General features: G+C 36.9%; 1 protein-coding gene across 11 annotated transcripts in view; it reads right to left on the bottom strand.

Annotated features, from left to right (window-relative positions):
* ATM (ATM serine/threonine kinase) overlaps positions 1-24,969 on the bottom strand; it is a 211,345-nt gene that overhangs the window by 64,937 nt on the left and 121,439 nt on the right. For 10 of the 11 annotated variants that reach the window (XM_057750326.1, XM_057750327.1, XM_057750325.1 and 7 more), the window contains 7 exons: positions 17,543-17,692; positions 15,436-15,601; positions 14,031-14,117; positions 8,382-8,496; positions 7,565-7,628; positions 3,654-3,790; positions 3,442-3,547 (listed from right to left, as the gene is read on the bottom strand). In XM_057750326.1, coding sequence (XP_057606309.1) covers positions 3,442-3,547; positions 3,654-3,790; positions 7,565-7,628; positions 8,382-8,496; positions 14,031-14,117; positions 15,436-15,601; positions 17,543-17,692 — 825 coding nt within the window. Of the gene's footprint in view, positions 1-327; positions 2,284-3,441; positions 3,548-3,653; positions 3,791-7,564; positions 7,629-8,381; positions 8,497-14,030; positions 14,118-15,435; positions 15,602-17,542; positions 17,693-24,969 lie in introns of those variants that run through there. The other variant, XM_057750331.1, reaches the window with a different exon arrangement.

The raw sequence follows: 24,969 nt of genomic DNA on the forward strand, positions 1-24,969 counted from the left end.
GCAAACTTCACATTTAGAATATCAGGATCTTTGTAACTTTCATTTCCAATATCTATTATTAGACTCTAGAAATGTCAACTAGATCACTCTCTAGGACCCCCCCAAAAAGAACATTCACTTGGCTTTTTGTCACAGGGTAATCAAGAAAAACTACTAGATTGTTTAGGATGAAATGCACATACTGGTCTGGTCCTGTATAGCAGGCTTCCCAGCTCACACTGCACTGTAAATTGCTGTGTACCCCAGACTATGAGTTCTCTAGGAATGGTTATGCTTTCCTCGCTTACTGTTGCCTCCCTACGAATCAGCACCATGCTTGGCACACAGAACACTCAAATATTTGAATAAAATGAATGAGTCTTAGCATACATTTTCTTTAAGATTTATTTTAAAACAGGTAACAATGTAAAAAGAAATACATTCAATAGTACTAAAACCTATATGAAAGATACAATTTCATTAAGGTACAACCAAAATATTTGAAGTGGCATATATCTCTGTATTTCAAGCCAGTGCACTAGCTTTCTATGTATGCAAAAGCCTACTTTAATCTTTAAGACCAAAGGTTTCCCTCTTTGCTTTTATTTGCTTTAGGCCATATTTAAATTTTTTGCATTTCTAAGTGCATATATTTTAAATATATACTATCATGACCATGGATTTATTTACCTACTAATTAGAAAGATACTTTGGGGTGGTACGATAAGCACAGAGAATAGTGGAATGGGTATTATCTCCCTTAACCTGAATACAACTGCCTTTAGTTTATTTGCTTTTCTAGTAGCTTCTCTCCTTGGTTTCCACTGACCTTATGAGCAACTGACTGGTGAAGCCTAGACTCTTTTCACTTGAAAGAGTTCCAAGTTAGAGATTGTCCATATTAAACTTGTATCTTCAATTTATTATATTCTGGCCTTGGACAAGTTATTTCATTTCCCCAAGTTTTACTTTCCCCAGCTATAAATTGGAATAACATCACTAACCTTGCCAAAGATACTGCATATAATGTATGTTAGGTACTCAGTATACAACAAATATTCTATCATAAATATTTTAAAAACCTATCCATTCCTCATTTGTTCCCAGTAAATTTCTATCTTATTCATTTCCAGACAGTGTTCCAGCTTATCATAATCTTTAGAATCTTAATTCTACCACCTGTAAATTAGCTATTCCTCCTGGTTGTTATCTGGAAATCTGGTAAGCTTTTCAATGCCATTAATAATATCTGAATAGGACAGGAGCTTTACAGCATACCACTCAAGGTTGAAGAGTAGATTAATGATGTTATTCAAAGCTCTCTGGATATATCAACTAGCAAGAATTAGCTTCAAATTCACTTACTTACACTATCATCTAGTTGATAATTTCTTATTCCATCCACGAAGATTTCAAGGCTGTCTTAAATCAATTCCCTTGATTCACTATGGTAATAAAAACTACCAATGTATATCAAATATTCATTTAGGAAACTTATAAGAAAAATATGTCACGATAAGTTTGTAATTTGAAATGCAAAATAAAAATTTTAAGAATAGTTCTCCAGAAACCAAACTAAGAAATTTATAGTAGTAATAATCTTGAGATTATTTTTGGAGGAAGGGGAAGGTGGGGAGATCAGCTGAGTGAGAACTTGCCATTGGCAACAGAAACAAATATCAACCTGTCATTAGAAAAAATTGTTCACATAACCACCTAAGGTACAAATAAGAGGAAAGTTCAACCACCCATTTTTTTAATCTCTGCAGCTGAGACGAACAGTTTCCTAAGGATGGAGGAAGGATTATACTCACTAATAGACAAGTCAGTAGTTTTGTTTGTTTAATGACAGTATGGGGACAGAAGGGTTCCATTTCTAGCTATATATCAAATTTGATACCTAAATTCTTTCCTTTCAATAAAACACAGAAATGCTAGATAAGACATAAGAAATATTTTTTAAATGCAGAGCATAAGTTATAAGAAATGGCAGATCCTTACTGCCAAAAATTTTCAGTTTCAGAAGGAAACTAAAAAGCAGAGAGGTAAACGTGTGAGCTGATATTCTAGCTGTCCTGGAAAACTTACCAATCTCATTAATCTATGAATTTGAGCTATAACAGTGGGTAGTAATTAAATGCACCTCCCCTCATGTCCATAAAGTTGGGACACACGCAGGCTTACACTCTCAGTGAAAGGGGAGTCATCAGTAAAACATTCATAGGGAGATAATGCGGAAGATATCTGTCCTGGCCTGGGAGTCTTCCCTCAGTGAATTTATAGTACTCTTCAGGTCAGGAAACCCTGAAGCCAAGAAATTAAAGAGTGGTCCTCTGTCAGTGATAGTCCTGGGATTATGACATAAACAGACATAAAAATTTCCTGGAAGGAACTGTTCTTAACCCAGGCCACCCAAGATTCCCATGAGAAGGCCCTGCTGAAAATAAGCTCACCTTCTAAAATCACAAAATACATGGATAAACAGTGCCCCCAATACAAAAAACAACAGATACAAACAACAGAAACTTAAAAAAAAAAAAAAAAAAACAGAAAAAACCAGACATCATGAAACAAATAATAGGCAAATCTGAAGAATGATACATAGAAATGGAAAACAACTTTTGAAAGGAGAAACCCAATGAATAGTTTAAAAAGGAGATTACATAGAGACAAGAGAATTCATGAGCTAGAAGAAAGATATGAAGGCATCATAGAAAGATAAAGTACTGGAAACACAGAAGGCTTAACAGAATAAGAAGGTCAAATATACATTTCTAAAAAATAGTAACCATACTGTGTTTGTGAAATTTGTTCTCCATATCATAATACCTTCATTATTCAGTAACACTGAGAGATCTTACTACTGAAAATCCAAACTTATGTACCATGATATATAGATGGTTACAATTTCATAGTTCTTTTCTTCCTTCTATGTATTGATATTTTATCATTCATATATAATATCTGGGAAACAAGTTTTATGAAAAGCTACATGAAAACTAGCAGTATATTTATTTGTTCTAACTTATATTAAAGAAAAATCTGTCAGCGCTGCTCCTATACTCCAAATGCTTGCATTTTCAACTAAAGCAAAAGTCAGTGATTCTACTGAAAATGATACAGGCACGTACTTGAGAAGAAAAAATAAACATTTAGCTCAGAAGTAGAGCGTGACTGACAGTTATTTCTAAAGTGTGAGAAAACTGTTCCTTGAAACTATGAAAGCATCTTTAGGTAACTGAAGCAGGCATCAAAAATTTTTTAAAAAACAGTAATTTACCTAGTTCAATATTAATACCTATTCAAAGTATGTGGCTGGGTTAAAAATGAAGGCCAAAATACAATTCCTAAAGGTTGAGTTCAAAGACAATCACATGCTTAATATCACACCCAAGCTTTCCATCCTGGGAAAAGTCGGCTGAGATTTTTGGGGTCCATGGCCTGTTGTATGAGCAAATTCACCTGTCCACCAACACTGAGCACGGTTCCCTCCTCCACTCCTTTTAGTTTCTCTTGCAGTCTCATCAAGACACGTTCAGCTACTTTGTTGAAACTCTGGTCAATACCACTAATGATAAAAACACAAAGGTTAATGAGGTGAAACAATTTAAAGGGCCTTGGGAACATGAGTATCTGAACAACTGACAACAGATTCTTCACAAAATACTGCTCACCTGAGATTTCGTTTGCATTCCTGGTCATCTGCATTTGGAGTGGAGTGGAGCTCACTTTCATCTTCTGGCCTCTGCTGTAAATACAAAGCTTTCAAAGGATTCATGGTCCAGTCAAAGAGAGGATCATACAGGAGGACCTAGATAGAGAGAACATACGTATTAGAAGAACAATGTATGCTTTGATGATGTATTTAGAAACAGTAGAACCAGTATTATAAAAATAATAGAGGCCAGTCACATGGTAGTTGACTGGGATGGGTGCTTCCTGTTTCCTTGTGGAGGAAGCTACACTAACATGCTGCTCTGGACTTTTTCTGCCATCTGAATCCAGTCTTCCTCCATACTGGGGGCTGTGACATCCTTTGACCCACGTTTCCTCATCGGGTAAAACTAATCAAAAGGAGATAAGCCCTAGTCACTTTCTTTCCTTCTCCCTCTTCTCTTGATCAGCTCTTGGGTAAGAACATTTGCCAGAGCAGAGAACTGCAGGCCCCAATTCTCCCTCAGGTGAGCTGTACCAAGGGATCGACCAGGCTGTGCGAGCTGGCCGGCAGCAGCAAGCCTATTTGGACCTTACTCCTAAGCCATATTCTCCAACAGCTGTGTCAGTAATCGACCTGACGTTTTGATCTATCTTATTCTTATAAGGCTCTTTCTTTTCCACCCGATTAATTCCAAATTTGCGTGGAGAAAAAAAGGTGTAATTTATTGAAAAGACCTCAAAACCCAAGGTCTAGTTCTATGATTAGCATCTTGAAATCTACATATGGAGTAGAATTTGAATACCAAAATAACTGGCATGATGAGAGCAAGTGATTCTAGGTCTAAATTTTAGTCATTGAGGTCATGGGGATTTCTGACCTTGGCAATTCAGAACAGCTAACTGCCCCTGGTGTTTATAGGCACATATATATATATTATATATATATATAAAATATATATATTTGTTAAACAGGCCTCAGCAAATGCTTACCATACAGGTCTTAATAATAAGTTAAGATTCAATTCCAGGAATGACTGATTTTGAGGATATTCCAGCCTTACAAAGTTGGAATACTTTCTTGCTGCTTCCTTTTTTGTGTTTCTAGCTAGGTCTGTAGTCTGAGACTATAAAATGCCCTTAGCATTATATGTTTAATTCCAGGACAAATACTCGATCAGCAGTACCAAAATCTGGTGATTTGTTTATGCTGTTCTGAGCATCCTCCAGGGCTATTAAAAAATATGGAGGGACTGACTCAATATATGTGGTTTGTCCATAAATTTAAGGGTTCCTAAGTTACTTCAAATTGGGCACTGATATGGCTAGACTTTACGGATCCAACCCAGTTTCACCCACAAAAGGGAGGTACATTTTATTAACAACTAATGAAAAGAAATGGGGGTGCCTCTGTTATAAACATACTATAGTCTTCTTGGGTTGAAACAGAGAAACACAGATGAATTATTTCAAACCCAAGGGCTTGTGTTAGGAATCATATTTGCAAATTCTGGAATCAAAGAGGAACTGGAATAATTCAAAAAATATACTTGAGTTTTATTATCAGAACAGAAGTGGTTGAACAAAAACAAAAGGAATACAGATTAAGTTAAAGCAGGATTTCTCAATTTTGGCACTATGGATATTTTTTAGCTGGATATTTCTTTGGTGTGAGGGCTGTCTTGCGTATTGGATGTTTAGTGGCATCTCTTGCCTCTACCCACTAGATGTCAATAGTACCCTCACATCTCCCCCAGGCCCCAATTATGACAATCAAAAATGTCTCCAGACATTGCCAACTGTCCTCTAGGGAGCAAAACTGCACTTAGCTAAGAAGCACCGAGTTAAAAGGAGAGAGTACCTTAGTAGAATGGATAAAATCTTGGAGGATAGGATGGTCTATTATGAAAAAGAAAATGAGATCTTGAAGGCCAGTAGAGATGAATGTTCTGAGAGGGAAAGGGAAATGCACCCAAGTCACAGCTCTCTTAAAGAGGGTTAGGAAGTGAGGAGAAGTTTTAATTGCTATTAGATCAGAAACAGTGACTGCGACTTAATGAAGTCTAACAGAGCAGACGCACGGACTATAAGAGAGGAGACAGATTACATTCCAGAGGATTGCGATCCTTGAGAAGTACCCTGCTGAAGCTGAAGACATAAAGTCCATAGTGAGGTCAGCTGGGAAACTACTCTTGAAGACTGGGACAACCACACCAAATTATTTCAGGAAATTCAGACAGATATACAAAGGGAGGATTAGGCAGATGAGTGTAAAATACACAAAGCTTATAAAGCTTGTTAAGTGACACAGTTATTGCAGGTGGAGATGCAGTGGCCTGAAACTCCCCAACAGTTTTCATCTTACTCAGTACAATCTAAAATCCTCTCACTAATGTAGGAATCCCTAAACAATCTGCCCACTATTACCTCTCTAATATCTCCTACCACTCTTTAAAGAATGAGGCTCGTGAGCAATTTGGCATTCAACTAATAAAACTTCTGAAGCCTTGAAGGAACTACCCTCTTCTAGCAAGTGTTAACTCAGGATATAGGCACTGAAGGAAGCACCAAATCTACCCAGGCACAAAAATCCTTTCGAGTGAGACTGAGCAGAGTAAAATACTGGGGAATACATTAAACTTCTTTGGATTTTAAATTAATTTGAAAAATTTGGATTTTTTTGTCTTAAATGCAAAAAGGCAAGATAATCTGATTTTAGGCCTTGCTTTCTACATTACTGAGGCATCCATGTTATCATTTACTCTTGATGCAGCACCAATGGAAAACTGTAATAAATGACAACATAATATGCGGAAAAGAGAAAGCTTTTCCACCCTTGGAAATAGCACAGCCTTGAAGTTAATTTTATCAAAATACTATTGGGACCCAGTTTAACGCTCTTTGTACCAAAAATCCATACTGCCACCAGTGGTCCAAAGGAGATCTATAAAGAGGACTTTGGTTCATAAGAGCAGTAGACACAGGACTACCCTAATAGACTATTAATTTTACCTTCCTTGGGATATAGTTCCACCCTTGTTGATAATGGGCGTAATGGTTAATACCAGTGAATTAAGACAGTGATTCTCAACCTTGGCTGCACAGTAAGAGAGCTTTTAAAAAATACAAATGTTATCGCCTCATCCCTAGAAGTTTGGTTCAAATTTGGTTAATATCAACATTGTTTAAAAGCAATACAGGTGATATAGTAAAGTGCAGCCAGGTCCAGCAACAGTTAAAGGAACAAAAAGCTGAAAGAATGTAAGGGAGGCATGCTTCAACCCTACTTCCATGCTTCCCTGTGGAGGACACTTTCCAGATCTCTTGCCCCACATACCCATTACTAGGATAGAGAATGACCGCCTCGGGTACCCAATTCTTCACTGGGGTAGAATCAATGTCATAAGCACTGGAAACCTGCTGGACTTCCTTCCCTTTCTGCCCTGATCAACATGAGTCAGGGATCCTGACAGAGGGTCTATGTCCTGTAGGCCCAAACCCCACTCAGTGGGCTGTCCCCAGGTGAAGACGGCAGAGAGGCCCTGAGGTGGCACCTGCAGCAAGCCAGTGTGGCCCTCACTGCTCAGCCGTGTTCCTGCAGTAACAACGCTGACACTTTCATCTCCATCTGCCTCACTACATGGTTCTGAACCTTGGCATGGGAAAAGCAGACACAACTTACTGATTTCTCTTCAAACTCCAAAGGAAACCATTCTGAAAATAATACCACATGAGCTATCTAAGCTGCCCACGTGCTGATGTATGTGTAAAGCCTAGAGGTTACTTACCGTGGTAACACTCCTTACTCTCCTGCTGCTCAGCTTCACCCCACCACATTAAAACCAAGCACTGACCCTCAAGGCAGTCCTTCCTAACAAGACATACCATCTGTCAGGTAAAGAAATAGACATTTCCTTAAAATATACATTACCTCTACAATGGTTAACAGGGTTTCCTGAGAGTTTCTCATAACCTCCATGGTTTTCTCACAGCATCTGAAAACACATTATAAATAGGAATGTTATTATATACCAACATTTGCAACATATCTTTATCTCCTATATATTCATGTTTAGTATGCTGAGAAGGTTCTTGTTAATAATTCTCAAATTACTATCTCAAAGAGCATAGTACTTGGCAGAGCGGGTTTTCAGAAGATTTTTCTGAAATGAATACAAATATATATGTGTATGTAAGCTTAGCATTTATAAGAATAACACAATACTACTACGAAACATTTCTTTCAGTTGATTATTATGGTAATTACAGTTTACTCTGACTAGAATCTGCCCCATTAAAAACTGAGTATATAGAATAAAAAAAGACAGTTGATTATGTAGATCTATGCTGGGAAAACTACAGGGAACTGCAAAGTTCTTTTAGCAGGAATTGGTACCAGATCATAAGCTCCTTTAGGATAATTTATATATGCAAGAATGAGCACCCAATAGAAGTTCTGATCAGTAAACAAAGAGTTAGCTGGACAGAGGTGTGAAAGGTAAAGGCAGGCTGCTTCCAGAGGCAGCGAGGGAGGACAGTATGTGTGTTATATTGGGTGAGGTCCCAGGTGGTCTGAAGGAAGCGGAAATTATTACTGCTTTTACCCAAGGTCTCTTCTTTAGTACTGGTAAAGCACTGGAATGTACAATAATTCTAGTAAGGGTGAATTCTATAATCTATAGAAATCAGTAATCCAAATAACTTCGACACCAAAAATCACCTGCCCTACCTTACCTTATTTGGCTTACCTTCTGAACACACCTTCAACACCAGTAATGCCCATGCCGTCCACAATATCTCTGGTGAGTCTAAAAGGAACTGTTTCAGGGGTAGGAAGGATTTTACCCTGTTCAAAAGCAACTCCTGAAGTAAAAAATACAGTGAGGTTAGGAGGTCCCACAGCTAATTTACTTTCCTCTCAATTGGCATGTGACTTTGCAGAGGCACCAAATAATTTGTCACTAATATTCAATCAGTACTAAAACACGCAGTCATTTATCCTATTTCTGCTCTGCCTGCCTTCTTCATCTCCAGCATTCTTCAGGAGATCCACCTCAAATTTAAAAAAACAAGTTAAAAAATTATTTATTGACATAATTAGAGAAATCTATATTAAAGGGTGACATTTAACAATGAGGTAGTGAAGGGCAGAATTTAAAATTTTATACACCTTTGATCCATTTTCCCCCAATGGTAACATCTTGCAAAACTACAGCACAATATCACAACCAGGAGGTTGACATTGATGCAGTCAAGATATGGAATATTTCCATCACCACAAGGATCGCTCATGCTATATTAGCCACACCTACTTTATCCCCAGGGCCTACCCCTACCCCCTGTTCTTCCAGTAATCACTAATTTGTTTTCCATTTTTACAATTTTGTAATTCCAAGTATGTTATACAAATGGAGTCAAACAGTACATAACCTTTGGGGATTAGCTTTTTTCACTAAACATGACTCTCTAGAGAATCATCCAAATTGTGTATACTGAGTTGTATTCTATAGTATGGAAGTACCAGTTTGTTTAAACATTTGCCCATTTAAAGGACATCTGGATTGTTTCCAATTTGGGGCTATTATGAAGAAATCTGCTATAATTTGTGGTACAGGTGAACATCTTTTTGTGTACTGAATTTACTATCTGTATATCTTCTTTGGTGAAACGTCTATTCATGCCTTTTGCCCATTTAATAATTACTTTTGTTTTGTTTTGTTTATACTGTTGAATTTTGAGAGTTCTTATGGACTGTGTTTTTGGTGTCAAGTCTAAGAACTCTGCCTAGCCCTAGCTGCTAAAGATTTTCTCCTTTTTTCCCCTCTATTGTTCAGATTGAGTGATTTCCACTGCTCTGTCTTCACGTTCACTGATTCTTTCTTCTGCACCATCATTCTGCTTGTTGAGCCTAACCACTGAGTTGTAAAATTTTAATTATTGCATTTTACTGTTCTAAAATTTTCACCTGGGGACTTCCCTGGTGGCACAGTGGACAAGACTGCACATGCCCAATGCAGGGGACCCAGGTTCAATCCCTGATTGGGGAACTAGATTCCACATGCATGTCACAACTAAGAGTTCACATGCCATAACTAAGGAGGCTGCATGCTGCAACTAAGGAGCCCATCTGCCACAACTAAGACCCAGTGCAACCAAATAAATAAATTAAATTAATAAATATTTTAAAAAATAAAAAATAAAAAGTAAAAATTTTAACTGGTTCTCTTATATCTCCTGTTTCTATGTTGAGACTATTTCCATGCTGAGACTTACTACCTTTTTACTTGTTTCAAACGTGTTTGCAACTGCTCCTTGAAGCATTTTTTTAATTAATTAATTAATTTTTAGCATCTCCCAGTTTATTATTTTTATTTTTTTTTTATTTTTTTTAACCTTGAAGCATTTTTATGATGGCTGCTTTAAAATCTTTGTCAGATAATTCTAACATCTTTGTCATCTCAGTGCTGACATCTATTGTTTTTCATTCAAACTGCAATTTTCCTGACAAATGATTTTCAATTGAAATCTTGAATTTTTGGGTATTACATTATGAGACTCTGGACCTTGTCTACCACTTCTGTTTTTGCTGGCTTTGGGAGTAATCACCTTATTACTGCTAAGTGGTGGTAGAAGACCAGGTTTCCCACTTGGCCACCTCTGACATCCAAGAGGAGAGGGGGTTCCTTACTTCGGACTGGTGAGACTGGAAGTCCAGGCTCCCCACATGGTTTCCACTGACACCATGGGTGAGTTGAAGGAAAAATAAGGTTTGAAAAATATATACAAGGACATAAAGAGCATAAATGATACAGTGAGATGGTCTAATATTTGTTACTGGAGTCCCAGAAAGAGAGGGGAGAATCTGGATGGATCCTATGACACTGCTATGACTAACAGAATGCAGTAGAAGTGACACTGTGCCGGTTGCAAGCTAGCCCTCAAATTCTACTTCCTTCCTCCTGAAGCCCAAGTTCAGGTCATTGTGCTAGACAGAGAGGTCACAAGGAGGAGCAATGAAGCATCAAATCTGAGAAGCCACCTTGGACACTGGCCTTGCTGAATCCTGAGGTGAATGCAGCCCGAGATGCGGACTACAACTGCGTGAAAGATCATAAACGAGAATATTCCAGCTGAGTCCAGTCAACCCATAGACTATGAGAGATAGTAATTTTAAGCTACTAAACTTGGCGTGGTTTCTTATGCAGCAACAGATAATCAAAGAGATACACAGAAAAGGGTACAAATCATCAAAATCATTCAAGTGTACGGCTAAATAGAGATTTTACAAAGTGAACAAACCCATGTAACCATTACTCCAGAAGCCCCGCCTCATCTCCCTATCAATCACAAGACACCTCTTCAAAGGCTTACCACTATCCTGTCTTCCAACACTGTAGACTAATATTATTTGTTTTATATTTTATATAAATGGAATTACACAGTATATATTTTTTGTATCTAGATTCTTTCACTTAACATTATATTTGTGAGTCTTCCATGTTGTGTGTGGCTATAGTTATTCAATCTCATTGTTATATAGTATTTCATTTTATGAATACAACAAAATTCATTTATCCATTCTCCCATCCAAGTACTACCCAGGCCCGACCCTGTTTAGCTTTCAAGATCAGTCAAGATCAGGTGCATTCTGAGTGGTATGGCTGTAGACTGTTCATCCATTCTATTTGTGATGGGGGTTGGGGCTGTTTCTAGTTTGAGGCTATTATGAATAGTACTACTATGAACATTCTTATACACATGTGTACATTTCTATTGCAGTGGAATTTCTGGGTCACCATGCCTAGCTTCAGCAGATAATGCCAAACAGTATTCCAGGGTGATTATACCAACTTACCTTTCTCATTTACAGATGCGTTTAACACGGCCTGGACACAGGCTGCATTCTCCTTTCTCTACTCTGCAGCTTCCACTGCACTGTCCTTTCATTCTCGTGCAAAATTTCACTCCTCTACTGAGTTCACACATTCTGGCTCTAACAACTCCACTCATCCTCGTATTTATTATACCCCAACCTCTAAGAATTCCTATCAAATTCACTGAATGTTGGTGTGGACCCAGCTCATGATCTTTCTCTCTATCCTAACTCTGGAATTCATTCTGGGGAAAACCATATAATACCCCTGATTGTCTCTGTTCTAATGAAATTCAATTTACTATCTCTTAGCAAACCACTTAGCAAAACTTACACTATAGAACTTATAATTTCCTAAAACTGTAATTCCTAAGAAATCCTAAATCCTACAGTTTAATCAAAACCTCTTCTCCTTCTACCCCTTTATTCTTATTAATAGTCTTCAAACTCACTGAGATTTCTAGTCTATTAGTCTCTCTTCCTTCCCTACTCAGCTCAGGAGATAGCCTGCAAAGTTGATTACTCTCACTAGTACCTCAAATCTTCTTGGCCCCTTGCTCCTCCACACTTATCATTTCAAACTAGAACTTTAATTCCAGGGATGTTGAGGGCTGCTGGAAGAAATCATACAATGACACTACAAATTTAGGATTATCACCTAGGAAAGTGCCCCTTAAATGCTTTGGCATGTCTTTTTTATTTATTCCTTTCTAGTCAGTTGTTGGTCTCATTTCCATGGCACCCACTTTTAAAATTTTATTGTTCCTTTAAGGCCAATTACCAACCCTCCAATCCTTAGCAAATAAACATGTTTTCCAGTTCTCAGAGAAAACAGAATAGCAAACATAATTTCCCTCAAATTCTTTCCCCTCCGGCTGAAGATTTTCCTATTAGCACTCATCCTTTCTTCTTTTCTTGGAGGAAAAGCTCACACGCTTCCACTGCAAAGCCAGCTCTACGCCTTCGCATACCTCTCATGATTTCCCTTGCTATTTCAATTATCTTTGTCTCTCTCTTGTAAGTATCTCCCAAAGCAAATTAACAAGAACAAAAGATCCTCAAAACCAAAAGGGGGGGTGTGTGTGTGTGACAAATGTGTGTCTCCCATCTCTGCAGCAAATTTCTCTCCATCCTTCTCTTGCTTCTAAACTTCTTGAAGAACAATTCCACATTCTTATCCTACACATTCTTAACTTCCAGTCAATCCTTGCCTTTTCACAATCTCACTTCCTCCACTGTATCCAAAGTTTACTAAGATTGATTAATTATTAAACTCAAAGGCCTATATTCAGCATTCATCTTATTTGACCTTTCTGTATCAGATACTACTGAGTACAGAACTTCTTCTTTCATGAAAATTTGTCCTCCCTTGGCTTCCAAGATACTCCTACCTCTAGTTTCCATGACTTGTTGGTTATTCCTCATTTTTTTTTTCTGACTCAGGCTTTTTCCTTCTTTTTTCTTTTTTGGCCTGTGCAGCTTGTGGGATCTTAGTTCCCCAACCAGGGATTGAACATGGACCCTTGGCAGTGAAAGTGCCAAGTCCTAACCACTGGACCACCAGGGAATTCCCAAGAACTCAGCCTTTTAAACACTGGCATTCCTTACAATTCCATCCTTAGTTCTCTTCATCAAGGATGTATAAGACTAGAACCTCCTCTAGTCCTATGACTTCAACTAAAATCTACTTGCTGAAAGTTCTACATTTCTTACTATGCTCAATATCTTTGCCTTCCTATATATTAAACTGCCTACCTCCCCTGGAAATCCCATTAAAACCTCAAAACAAGGTACAAAAACTAAACTCATCAGTTTCTTATTCTCTACAAAACCTGTTGTTTTCCTTAGCTAGAAACTTCAGTTATCTTGGGAGTCCCCTCTTTGGCTGTTTCTACATCTAATATCACTGGTGCAAAATTACTACAAAAATGTCCCCCAAATCCAATCTCCTGGTCCACACAACTTTAGTCCAAATCATCTCTTTCATTATCTGTCTAAACTATTATAATATTCCCTAACTTGTCTTCCTACTGCTAATACTATTCCCCAAATTATCTTTCCAATAATCAAATACGATTATGTTCTGATTAAATATATCAACCTTTACTTCCCGTTGTTTAACAGAGTAAAGTTGAAACTTCTTGGCCTGGCTTTTTACAATCTAGTACCAATCTATATCTCAAGCTACTCAACTACATGCAAACTTCACTCCAGCCACATTTAATGTTTCGCCATTCCTACAACATGCTACATCTTCATTATTCTTTGCTCATGCCTGCTCTATCTTTTTTCTAGCTTATCCTTTCTTTCTTTGAGACCTTGCTTAAATGTCACTCATTATCCAAGGCAGAATTAGCTACCCCCTCCAGCATCACTGTGTTTATGCTTTTTTTATTGCTTTTTAAAATTTATTGTTTTGATGTATCTCTCTCTCTCTCATACTTGCAATATCCTGTCAGGCAAACAACATTTCTTGACAACCAAATATTTACTGAACAAAGAAACATACCTTTTTATTACTTACCTAAATCTATATGTACAAGTTCTGCTGACTGCTCATTTATCAAGATATTCTGTACATGCCTATCACCAAGTCCAAGTATATAACCAACTAGGAAGAAAAAAAACCTGAAGTCACTGATATCATCTATTTCTATGACACAATTAGCCATAATTTCAACTAATACCACTGACTATAATTTTTAAGTAGCGTAGGCTTTTTGCCTACTTAAAGGAAATTATGTACATAACTGGCCATTTGCAGTTTAAGTCAAATCTTGCCAGCTCTTTTCAAATCCCAGATGATTCGCTATAAAAGTCTTCCCTTTACTAATAAGCATATATATTAAAATATTAATACTTCAAAACTGAGTGTGGTTAAAATTGAGACCCATTATTTACCAAGGTCAAAGCAGTGCGTTATATGCACTCAAATATTTACTGTGTGTACTTTTAAATTAAGATGCCTATAGGTAAATTCTTCATTCTTCAGTGAAACTTTCTTCTGCTTGATGAATTATATTTAACATAAATTAATCATTAATTCATCTCATTAGGTATAGATCCAGGAAAAACTACATTTCTGTTTTTAAGACAGATGAAAACACGCTTTAAAATGCTTTTAACCTAATGAAAGACACCATGAGGTATTATAGAAAAAATAGTGGGCAGGGTGTCAGGATGCCTGGGGTGCATGGCTAGCTCTGTCATTAACTGGACCTACTTTCTTGTTTATAAGCTAAATTAGATGAATCAGATTAATGATTCTCAATGTAGAAAAAAAGAGGGATTCATTATTACCTAGAGGTTTTTCAAAACATACATGTCCTGCCTTCTTGGTGTATTGTATCTAAGTGATGAAAAGAGTGGTCTTTAATTAAAAAACAATAGATCACTGATATTCATGCTAGTTCTCATACGCTAAGATTTTGTTAACTATTCCAATCTCTTAGAAAATAAAAAGCATATATTGTACATATATTGTACACATAATATTTAAATATATATCATTATTTCTAATCCAAAACCAAAATTCTATTAAACAGAATCAATCACTGGGTGTTAATATCATGGTATTATAGAGGCTGTATGCAAAAGAACAATAATAATTAAAGGAAATAAATGGAACTATCACGAGTTTTATTATTTTCCAAAGAAAATCCCAGGAAATAATACACTGAGGGAAAATAAAATAAGCTATTAAACAAAGAACAAAAATAACTAGTCTTATTTCCCTATCTGGAAGAAAGAAATTCTCTCCTGCCAAAGCTAAGAAGAGCTACATTTAGAAGCTAAGAATCAGGATGAACAAGAAACACAAAGACCTAATGATGAAGATGGTTTGGTTAACAACCACCATCACCACCATCATCCCTTGCAACTTAGAATGCAGGAAGTGCTGAATCTACTAAAATGTATAAGAAGGTTACCAATAGAAGAAGTAGCCACACTCCGAGTATAAGCCAATCGTTTCTCAAACCAAACAGCTGGATCCAAGAACTTTTCCATGCAGAAGTAACGGAAAACTGGTTGAAAATTCTGGCAAATCTCCATGAAGGTTTCATATTTCTCTTCAAAAGACTTTCTTTGCACATCCTTTAATAGATAAAATATAAAATTACTTTCTGAATATTGTGTTCAACTAATTTAACTAATGTCTACTAAGAGTTTCAACAGGAAAATAGTATGATAGATATAAAGGCAATAAAAAGATGAACAAGATATGATCTCTACCCACAAGAAGCTAAAAGTCTGGTCAGGGAAGCAATTAATAACAGGTCATAATCCCTTTAGGCTTTTCATGTTAATTTTAAGGGAAGGAGGCACCCCAACAGTGACTGTTATTTGTTTTAATTCAATTCTAATTTGAATGATTCCGTAATCTATGTGGAAGTAAACACAAAATGCCAAAGGTAGCTCCAGATAGTCTTTGGTGTGTCACAGCACTAGGGACGTGATAGGAAAAAGGAAAAGAAAAAGAATGGAAGAATCAATCACAGATAGATAGCAAAGCAGCTGACATGTTTCAGATCTGTCCTTCAACATTTCCTTACTCTATGATAATTTCATGAAGCAAAGCACATCTACTTCAAGAGGCTCAAACCTCAACTATGGACTGATGACTTCCAAATCTGTATCTCTGGCTCAGATATTTCTAATAAGCTCCAGTCTGATGTGCCTCTCCAATTTCCCATTCAACATCTTCACTTGGAACATTTGCAAATCCAAACTATTTCACCTACTCATCATCTCAGCTACTTCCTCTATTCATCAACATGGTAAACAGCCTCTCCATCCACTCCATCGTGCCAACCAGGAAACTGGGTGCCACTGATATTCTTTTTCACCAACCCCACTTTTAAACAGCAACCAAATCATATCAGTTTTGCCTCTTTAATATTTCTTATATGAACTGCCTGTTCTCCATTCCTACTGTTATTACTCTTGGTTTAGACTCTGTCTCATGCCTCTATATCTCTCAAAAATACAACCCTCAAAAATATAAGTGTTATCAGAATTAGTTTTCTAAAATGCCAATCTGATATTACTATCCTTCTCAAGTGTTCTCTATTGCCTACAGGATAAAGTGCAAATTTCTTAACATTTCATGAAGCAACCCTCCATTTTTTGACCAACGACTACTGCTTCAATCTCATCTATTCCTCCTCAAAAATTAAGCCTATGCTATCTTTACCTGCCTGTTCATGCCTCCTGCCTTTTTGCTTGTATGTTCCTCTACTTGAAAAACCATTTATAAAACTCAGCTCAAACACCATCTCCTCTATGAATTTCTTCTTGGATCTGATTCTCACCACTACCCCCTGTCCCAGGTAGAACTAATCACTTCCTCCTCAATGCCTACACAATACCCTTCCATCACAATCCATATAGTACTTTACCATACACTTAAAAAAAAAATACAACAGAAAGCACAACAAAAGAAAAAGTAAATGGATTTCAGAGTTGGACAGGCAAGGTTTAAAATCCTTGCTCCACTATTTATTAGCTCATTGACGTGGGGTAAGCTAAATTCTCAGACTTCTTCTCATCTTAAAATGGGATAAGTATGATGGTGATTAGTCATATTTGTGAAGTCTCAGCATAGTACCTGGCAGAGAGGAGACATTCAATAAATGTCACTGATTGGGTGAATGAATGTCAGACCAGATGGCCAGTGTGATGTGGCAAAGGTCTTAGAATTTATCTATTTCATAAAGTTTTTCTTTTTGGTTTTAGTGTTTTGTTTGTTTTTTTCGTTAACAATTAGCTTACCCCAAACTGGAAGCAAATTTGTATACATGGAATAATGTTAATTTCTCATAGGACAAGGGTTGACACTTAACATAGTTTAAAAACCTTCCTTTTTCACTCACACACACATTCATTATGGCGAGATTACTTTCTTGTTAATGATAGTAAATTAACAATTGCCTGATGAAATTAAAGCTTTTTATATTCCATAATATTTGACAACTTGCAGCTTTAATAAACTATTAGATAATCCTGCAATAGCTTACATCTCTGAGTGTCACTCACCATCATTTTCTTGTGGCATTGACAGGAGCTGAAATCCTTTGGCCTGTACCTTTTATGAGCACCACTCTCATTGTTAACAAGAAATTCGCCAATAGGGACAGTTCCTGTGCACCATTCAAGAACACCACTTCGCTGAGAAAGGGGAACCACCTGAAGTTACAGATTAAATACTTTTGATTATGGAAAGGCATTAAAGAGCCAGTGATGATCACTCAACTATCAGAGTCAGTGTGAAGCATGTTTTCAAGTTATGTTACTATTTTGCTGTCCACAGAAAGAAAGCAACTGAAAATAAATCAGCTCAAAGAATAAGATTTTCTAGCCTGCTGCTTAGACTTCTGAGACCTGCTCTTCTCTCAATCTCCATGGTTCCCTGAGAGGTCAATCCCGTTAATTACACTCATCATCTGTGAATGAGGCATACTTAGTTTGTTCCATTTAGCAGAGAAATTAACTTTGCCTTCCTTATACTTTTAATATCAAAGAATTTCACTTTGGAAAATATCAAATGTAGTCTCAATTTTAATATAATAATTGAAAGTGTATGTGTTCTTGCTTTGTAGTCTTGTTAGCTTCATCAAGAGGAAATGTATTCCTAAAAATAAAAGCAATTTTACTGAGATTAAAAATTATGACATATTATAAATATACATAAAATGTAGAAAATAATATATACAAACACTCTTTTACCTACTAAACAGCTTTATCAAACCTAAGATTTTTCACATTTGCTGGGAAAGAGACAAAGCTCCCTTTGTACCCCTCACTGACCCCATGCCTCTCCCTACCAACAAGGTGACTGCTAACCTGCTTATCGTGTTCATGTAATTGTGGGTATATAGTATTGTTATTTCAAAGCTATACATACGTAAGTAATTGTAAGCTTTAAATAAAGAGTATTTATACTAGATGCACGTTTCTGCAATTTGCCTTTTTCTCACTCAACACTGTTTTACCTTAACTGTGTTAGTACATTTAATTCTAAATGTCATTCGTTTTAACAACTGTACTTTGTAAAAATATACAAGTTATCCAATTTATACAATCAGAATATTGATTAACACATACATTGTTTCCAGATTTCCCTGAAACACTGCTGCAGTGAATTAGTCTACTAATGAATATATCTCCATTTCCCTGGGGTACATTTGTACCTGGACACTGAAGAGCTAGGTCATTCGGGGTATGCACCTTCAGCTTAGTTAACCATATATTGCCAAAGAGCTATACACAGTAGTTGTACAAATTTATATACCCATTAGCAGAGCTTATTCTACAGCCTTCCAATGTATTGTCAGACTTCTACATTTTATCAGTCCAAGAGGTGTGTAATAGTATGTCACTGTGGTTTTCATCTGTATTTTCCAGATTCCCAGTAGAGTATAATTTGATAGGCTTATTGGCTATGCAGATGTTTTCTTCTCGTGAACTGCCTGTTTGTATTCTTTACCCTTTTTCTTACTGGCTTGTCTTTTAATTACTGGTTTGTAAGAGCTATTTACATGTTCCTTATATAAATCCCTTGTTACTAATATTATAACAATCCTTCTTGTGTTATTAACATTTTAAAATTTGTTTTCTCAGCCACCGGTCTTTATAGTATCTTTAATTCTATACATTTTTAATTTTAATGTACTCAAATATGTTTTACCATTTTATGTTCTGTGTCTTAACATGAAGAAGGTCTTTTGTTAATTTATTAACTATGTTTGTTGACAGTCTATTATGTGTTACACACGGTGCTAGGGCACTGAGAATAGAGTGGCAACAAGCAGATGAAGACCATGCCCTCATAAAGCTTCATCCTGGTGTGGGAACATATACACTTATAGACATTTAATGATGCCAGGTAACAAGTATTATAACAGAACAAAACATACATTTTAAGAAGTGAGTAACAGAACAGCAAGATCTTTTCTGATCCACCCCCTAGAGTAATGGAAATAAAAACAAAAATAAGTGGGGCCTAATCAAACTTTAAAGCTTCTGCACAGCAAAGGAAACTATAAGCAAGACAAAAAGACAATCCTTCGAATGGGTGAAAATATTTGCAAATGAATCAACAAAGGATTAATCTCCAAAATATATAAACAGTTCATGCAGCTCAATACCAAAAAAGCAAACAACCCAATCAAAAAATGGGCAGAAGACCTAAATAGGCATTTCTCCAAAGAAGACATATGGATGGCCAAGAGGCCCATGAAAAGCTGCTCAACATCATTAATTATTAGAGAAATGCCAATCAAAACTACAATGAGGTATCGCCTCACACTGATTAGAATGGGCATCATCAGAAAATCTACAAACAGTAAATGCTGAGAGGGTATGGAGAAAAGGGAACACTCTTGCACTGTTGGTGGGAATGTAAATTGATACAGCCACTATGGAGAAGAGTATGGAGGTTCCTTGGAAAACTAAAACTAGAGTTACCATATGACCCAACAATTCCACTACTGGGCATATACCCAGAGAACACCATAATTCAAAAAGACACATGCACTCCAATGTTCACTGCAGCACTATTTACAATAGCCAGGACATGGAAGCAACCTAAATGTCCATCACCAGATGAAATGGATAAAAAAGATGTGGTACATATATACAATGGAATATTACTCAGCTGTAAAAAGCAATGAAACTGGGACATTTGCAGACACATGGATGGACCTAGAGATGGTCATACAGAGTGAAGTGAGTCAGAAAGAGAAAAACAAACATCGTATATTAACACATGTGCGGAATATAGAAAAATGGTACAAATTAACCGGTTTGCAGGGCAGAAATAGAGACACAGATGTAGAGAACAAACATATGAACACCAAGTGGAGAAAGTGGGGAGGGGTTAGGAGGGGATGAATTGGGAGATTGGGATTGCCATATATACATTACTAATAAGAAAAAAAATACCAAATTGTACACTCTAAATATATGCAATTTATTGTCTCTTAACTGTATCTCAATAAAAGTTCTTAAAAAAAAAAAAGAAGTGAGTAACAGAGACGTGGTCAGAGAAGGCCTCTCTAAAGAGGTGACATTAGAGAAAAACCTGAAAGAATAATAACCTAAGGGAATAACTCATGCAAAGATCAGAAGGAAGTGAAAAGCCCTGAAGTGAAACAAAACTGGAATATAAGGGATATAAGACGCAGGCCCTAGTACCATCAGTTTCAGGCTACTTATCACTTTTCTTACAGAGCACAGCCAGGAGCTGATGAGGCAGGGCAGAGAGGGCTGGTTCCCCCTTTCCTCCCATCCTCTCCCAGAAGTTAACTGTCTCCAGTAGTGGAAGGACAGCGACTGTGAATTCCATGCTGTGTATCCTTCCTGAGCCTCTGCTCACTCTCAGGGGCAAGAAGCTCCCAAAATGGGGCCCTCTCTTCAGAGGCAGGGCCATGATCTGAGAAGCAGTGCTGGTTACAGGCATTTTAGTGAGCAGCCACTGAACAGGTTCTGGCTGCCTGTGAATGCGGTGAGGTCTCCCAGCTGGGCACAGTGGCAAATGGGCTAGAAGAACCCGGGCCCAGGAGACTCTGCTTGCTCCAGTAAGTCACAGCAACCCTGGGGTGATGGCCTTGTGTTGAGGGGCCACTGGGAGGTAGTGCGCAAGCCTCTTCCTATTCTCTCCCCAAGTGGTACTGGAGCCTCTTCCTATCCTCAGCCTGGGCCTTCCCCAGGGATGTTAAAGATAAGCATGATTCCTCTATCTTCAGCTCTTTTCATCCGCTAAAAATGCACTTCACATTTTGCATTATAATTGTGTGTCTGTTTCCCCTGGTAGACTGTGAGCTCCTTAAGGACTAGGACTATGTTTGATTACTTTTGTATTCCCAGCACCTAGTAGAGTATCTAACACAACACTAGGCATGTAAATAAACAATTACTGAACAAATGAATGAATGGCTCTCACAGCTTTTCCAACTGATTTTCCTTCCTGCTTAAGTACCTCTAAATGCCTTTCTCCCAGAAAACCCAGCCCTATCTTTGATTCTGAGCTAGCTGTGACCCCTAATCCTTGATCACATTAACATTCTTGCCTCCTAGAACATTCCATCAAAGATCCCTTTTCCAAAATTACTCTCTATTAATATCTAGTTATGGCAAAAAAAAATCAAACTCTTGTCTTTTGTTAAGAGACCGATCTAGAAAGGACTAGGTTGGCTTTTTTCTATCTTGTTTCAGAGTTCAACTGTGATGTTGGTTGATGTAAAAAAGTTGAACTCAAGTTTCAAAAGGCAAATGGCAGTGTTTTCTGAGGTACTAAGATTCCCTGGAATGGCCTATTTTATCTGAGTATCTGAGTATTTTGCCTGGGTGTCACAAAAAACAATTGATGACTATTTTCTCAGTTTCCTCAAGGTACACAGCTAATACCATCCTAGATACACAGAAATGAAGTTAATTCATTACATACAGTGAATGCCTTAGGGCATTACGACTTCTCTCCCAGAATCCTGACTGAGAAGGATGCTCTGAAATATGTATCACAAAGAAGAAAAATTATTTATTGGAATAAGGCATAATGAAGAATTAAATACAAAGCTTCTTTCAGCATTTAAATATTGTTTATAAGAGACTTTGATTTTAAAAAGTGAATCCTTTCATATCTAAGACTTTAGGCTAGTTGTTCAACATACTTTCTAAAAATGTTTTGGTAGAGAGAAACTAGTCTAGTCACACAAATTCTAGTTATCAGAGGGCTACGTCTCAGTGCCAGCATACACAAGAACTGTGTCTTCCTTCATCTCCACATGATTCTCTCTGATGAAAGATATGCGGTATGCCTCAATATACAAGTCTCTCTTTTTGAGGTTGCATATTGACATATGGGTACCAAGAGCTAATTTCAGGCAGTCAATCATCATTCTTGTTGACACAATGATCACAGGAAGCCTGAATGCCAGATTGGGAAGGACTCCATAGAAGACATGGACTAGGCAGACTGCTTCCCTATCTACACTATAGTACTTCCAGGAATCTTAGCTGAAATCAAGAACAACTAGCAACATAGTTATAACTTTCACATTCTTGGCATAATCTCAAAATAACAGATCTATTGGCCCAGTGTTATAATTCTAAACAATAAAGTCAAACCTAAACTCTCATATTTACAGGTTTTTTTTTTAAATATTCAGATGTATAACAATAAGTAACTCCATTATTTAATTGGTAAAACAGTTCTCTGTAAAAATCAGATATTTAAAAAGTCATAGGTAGAGATAGAATTTAGTCATTTCTGCCTTCAAAATATTTTAGATCAAGGCCTTCTCTCTCTCATGCTTTACAGCAAAGAACTTTGGAAGCTAAACTGTGTTATCTGCTCGGAAGCTGAGTTGCTTTCTGAGAAAACCAGGTGATCTTAAAGCTCAAACTTTTTGCAATGCATTGTATCCCAGTTCTTCAGTCATCATCTTTGTGATCTAAAAGTCTGAAATTTAGAGCATAAAAATTTCCTTTCATTCATGTTATTGAATATCTGCCCTCTAAAAACTTCTCAGCAATCACTGAAGTATCTGTCATATAGAAGACAGTTCACAGTTCATCAACTTTGTCCTACAATTAAGCAAATCAACAGAGAGCAAAGTAACTAGACTGGTGGGTCTAAAAGCGTGGTTTCTGAATCACAGCTTCATCAGCCATCACTTGGTACCTGGCCAGAAATGCATATTTTCAGGCCCCATCCTAGAATTAGAAATTCTAGGGGCTCAGCAACTGTGTTTTAACAGACCTTCCCAGTGATTACAATGCCTGCTAAATTTGAGTAGCACTGATCAAGAAGTCCTTCTGCAGAATAAATGTCACAGATCTTTAATTTTAGCTTTTGCTCTTAGCATTCCATGAGAACTTGTTTTTTTGTTAACTGCTAATAGAAAGCATTAATTATATTAGTTAATATCCTACAAAGTTTCCTGTGACAAATTTCTCACAAACTTGAAGGTAAGAAAATAAGTATGTTTTTCTTAATGCTTTTCTACCCCTCAACCTCATCCAACTAACAAGTGAGGTTTTTTATTTCTATCTCTATAGGCAGTTAAGAAGCTCTAAAAAAGTTCTGTTTTCAATTACAATAGCCTGACTCAATCAGAATTTTGGAGGGTAGATCTAATTTCTTTTTCCCTGCTCACCTAACTATTTGGTGTTTTTAGTTTAACAATTATTTTATAATTTAAAAAAAAAGCTCATTGAGGGCAATTCAAAAGATACTAAAAAGCAGGTATTACCCATAATCCCATCATGCCCGGAGTTAATAGCATTTTTAGGCTTATTCAGGAACTTTCTAAAAGCTGTATACTGATTTTTATAAATGTATATATAAACATGTTTCACCTATCGCTTTTATAAAAGACATTTTAGTTATATTTTTCAAGATAAACTTTTTTTTTTTGGCTGCATTTGGTCTTCATTGCTGAGCGCGGGCTTTCTCTAGTAGCAGTGAGCAGTGGTAATTCTTCATTGCAGTGCATCGGCTTCGCATTGTGGTGGCTTCTTCTGTTGCGGAGCACGGGCTCTTGAGCGTAGGCTCAAGAAGTTGTGGCTCCACAGCATGTGGGACATTCCCAGACCAGGTATCGAACCCGTGTCCTCTGCATTGGCAGGCAGACTCTTAACCACTGCGCCACAGGGAAGTCCTCAAGATAAACTTTTAAATCGTGTTGCCATGTTATAAAAATTTTTACTAGAATTTCATTGTCTATACATTAATTTCAAATGAGCTGACATTTTTCAGTGTCTTCCTGTTTAAGACATGGTACTTCTCCCTTATCCTAGTTTTCCTTTATTCTTTCTTGTTATATTTTTGTAATTTTTTTTCATACAGTCTTGCATATTTCCTATTAACATTAACCCTAGGCAGTTTATTCACATTATATAAATCATACTATTGTGAAAGGGACTTCTTTCAATTATATTTTTAAACTAGTCTTAGTTGATGGTTGGGATACCTCGAGGTTAAGCAGGGTTAACTTGCTAGAGATAATAAACACTTGTTGGTATGTACCATTTGGCAGGTTTAAGAAACAGATATGGGACTATCCTAAGTGTCTCTGAAAGACTGCTTCTCTGCTATACAGTAATTAGCTTAATTTGTTTATATTTTCATAGAAATAGAAACAACAAATAAATAAATAAGCCTTGTTATAGCAGTGACAGAATAAACGGCAAAGAGGAGATACAGGAATGAAACCAGAAAGAAACACCTATAGAAAACAGGCCCTTCAAAATGAAGGTTTACTGCTATTTTTAAAAATGTAAACATGCTAGATGAGCACTCATTTAAGGGCCAAAGATGATTAATTAATAGAATAACATAACTTGAGAATTATCTTCTCAAGCAAAAAGCTAGAGGAAATGCAAATTGATACATCCCTCTATTAAAGGTAATCTGACAGTATCTACCAAATTATAGGTGCATTTACCCATCAACCCAACTC

The sequence above is a fragment of the Hippopotamus amphibius genome, chromosome 9 (genome assembly GCF_030028045.1).
Source record: "Hippopotamus amphibius kiboko isolate mHipAmp2 chromosome 9, mHipAmp2.hap2, whole genome shotgun sequence".
NCBI lineage: Eukaryota > Metazoa > Chordata > Mammalia > Artiodactyla > Hippopotamidae > Hippopotamus > Hippopotamus amphibius.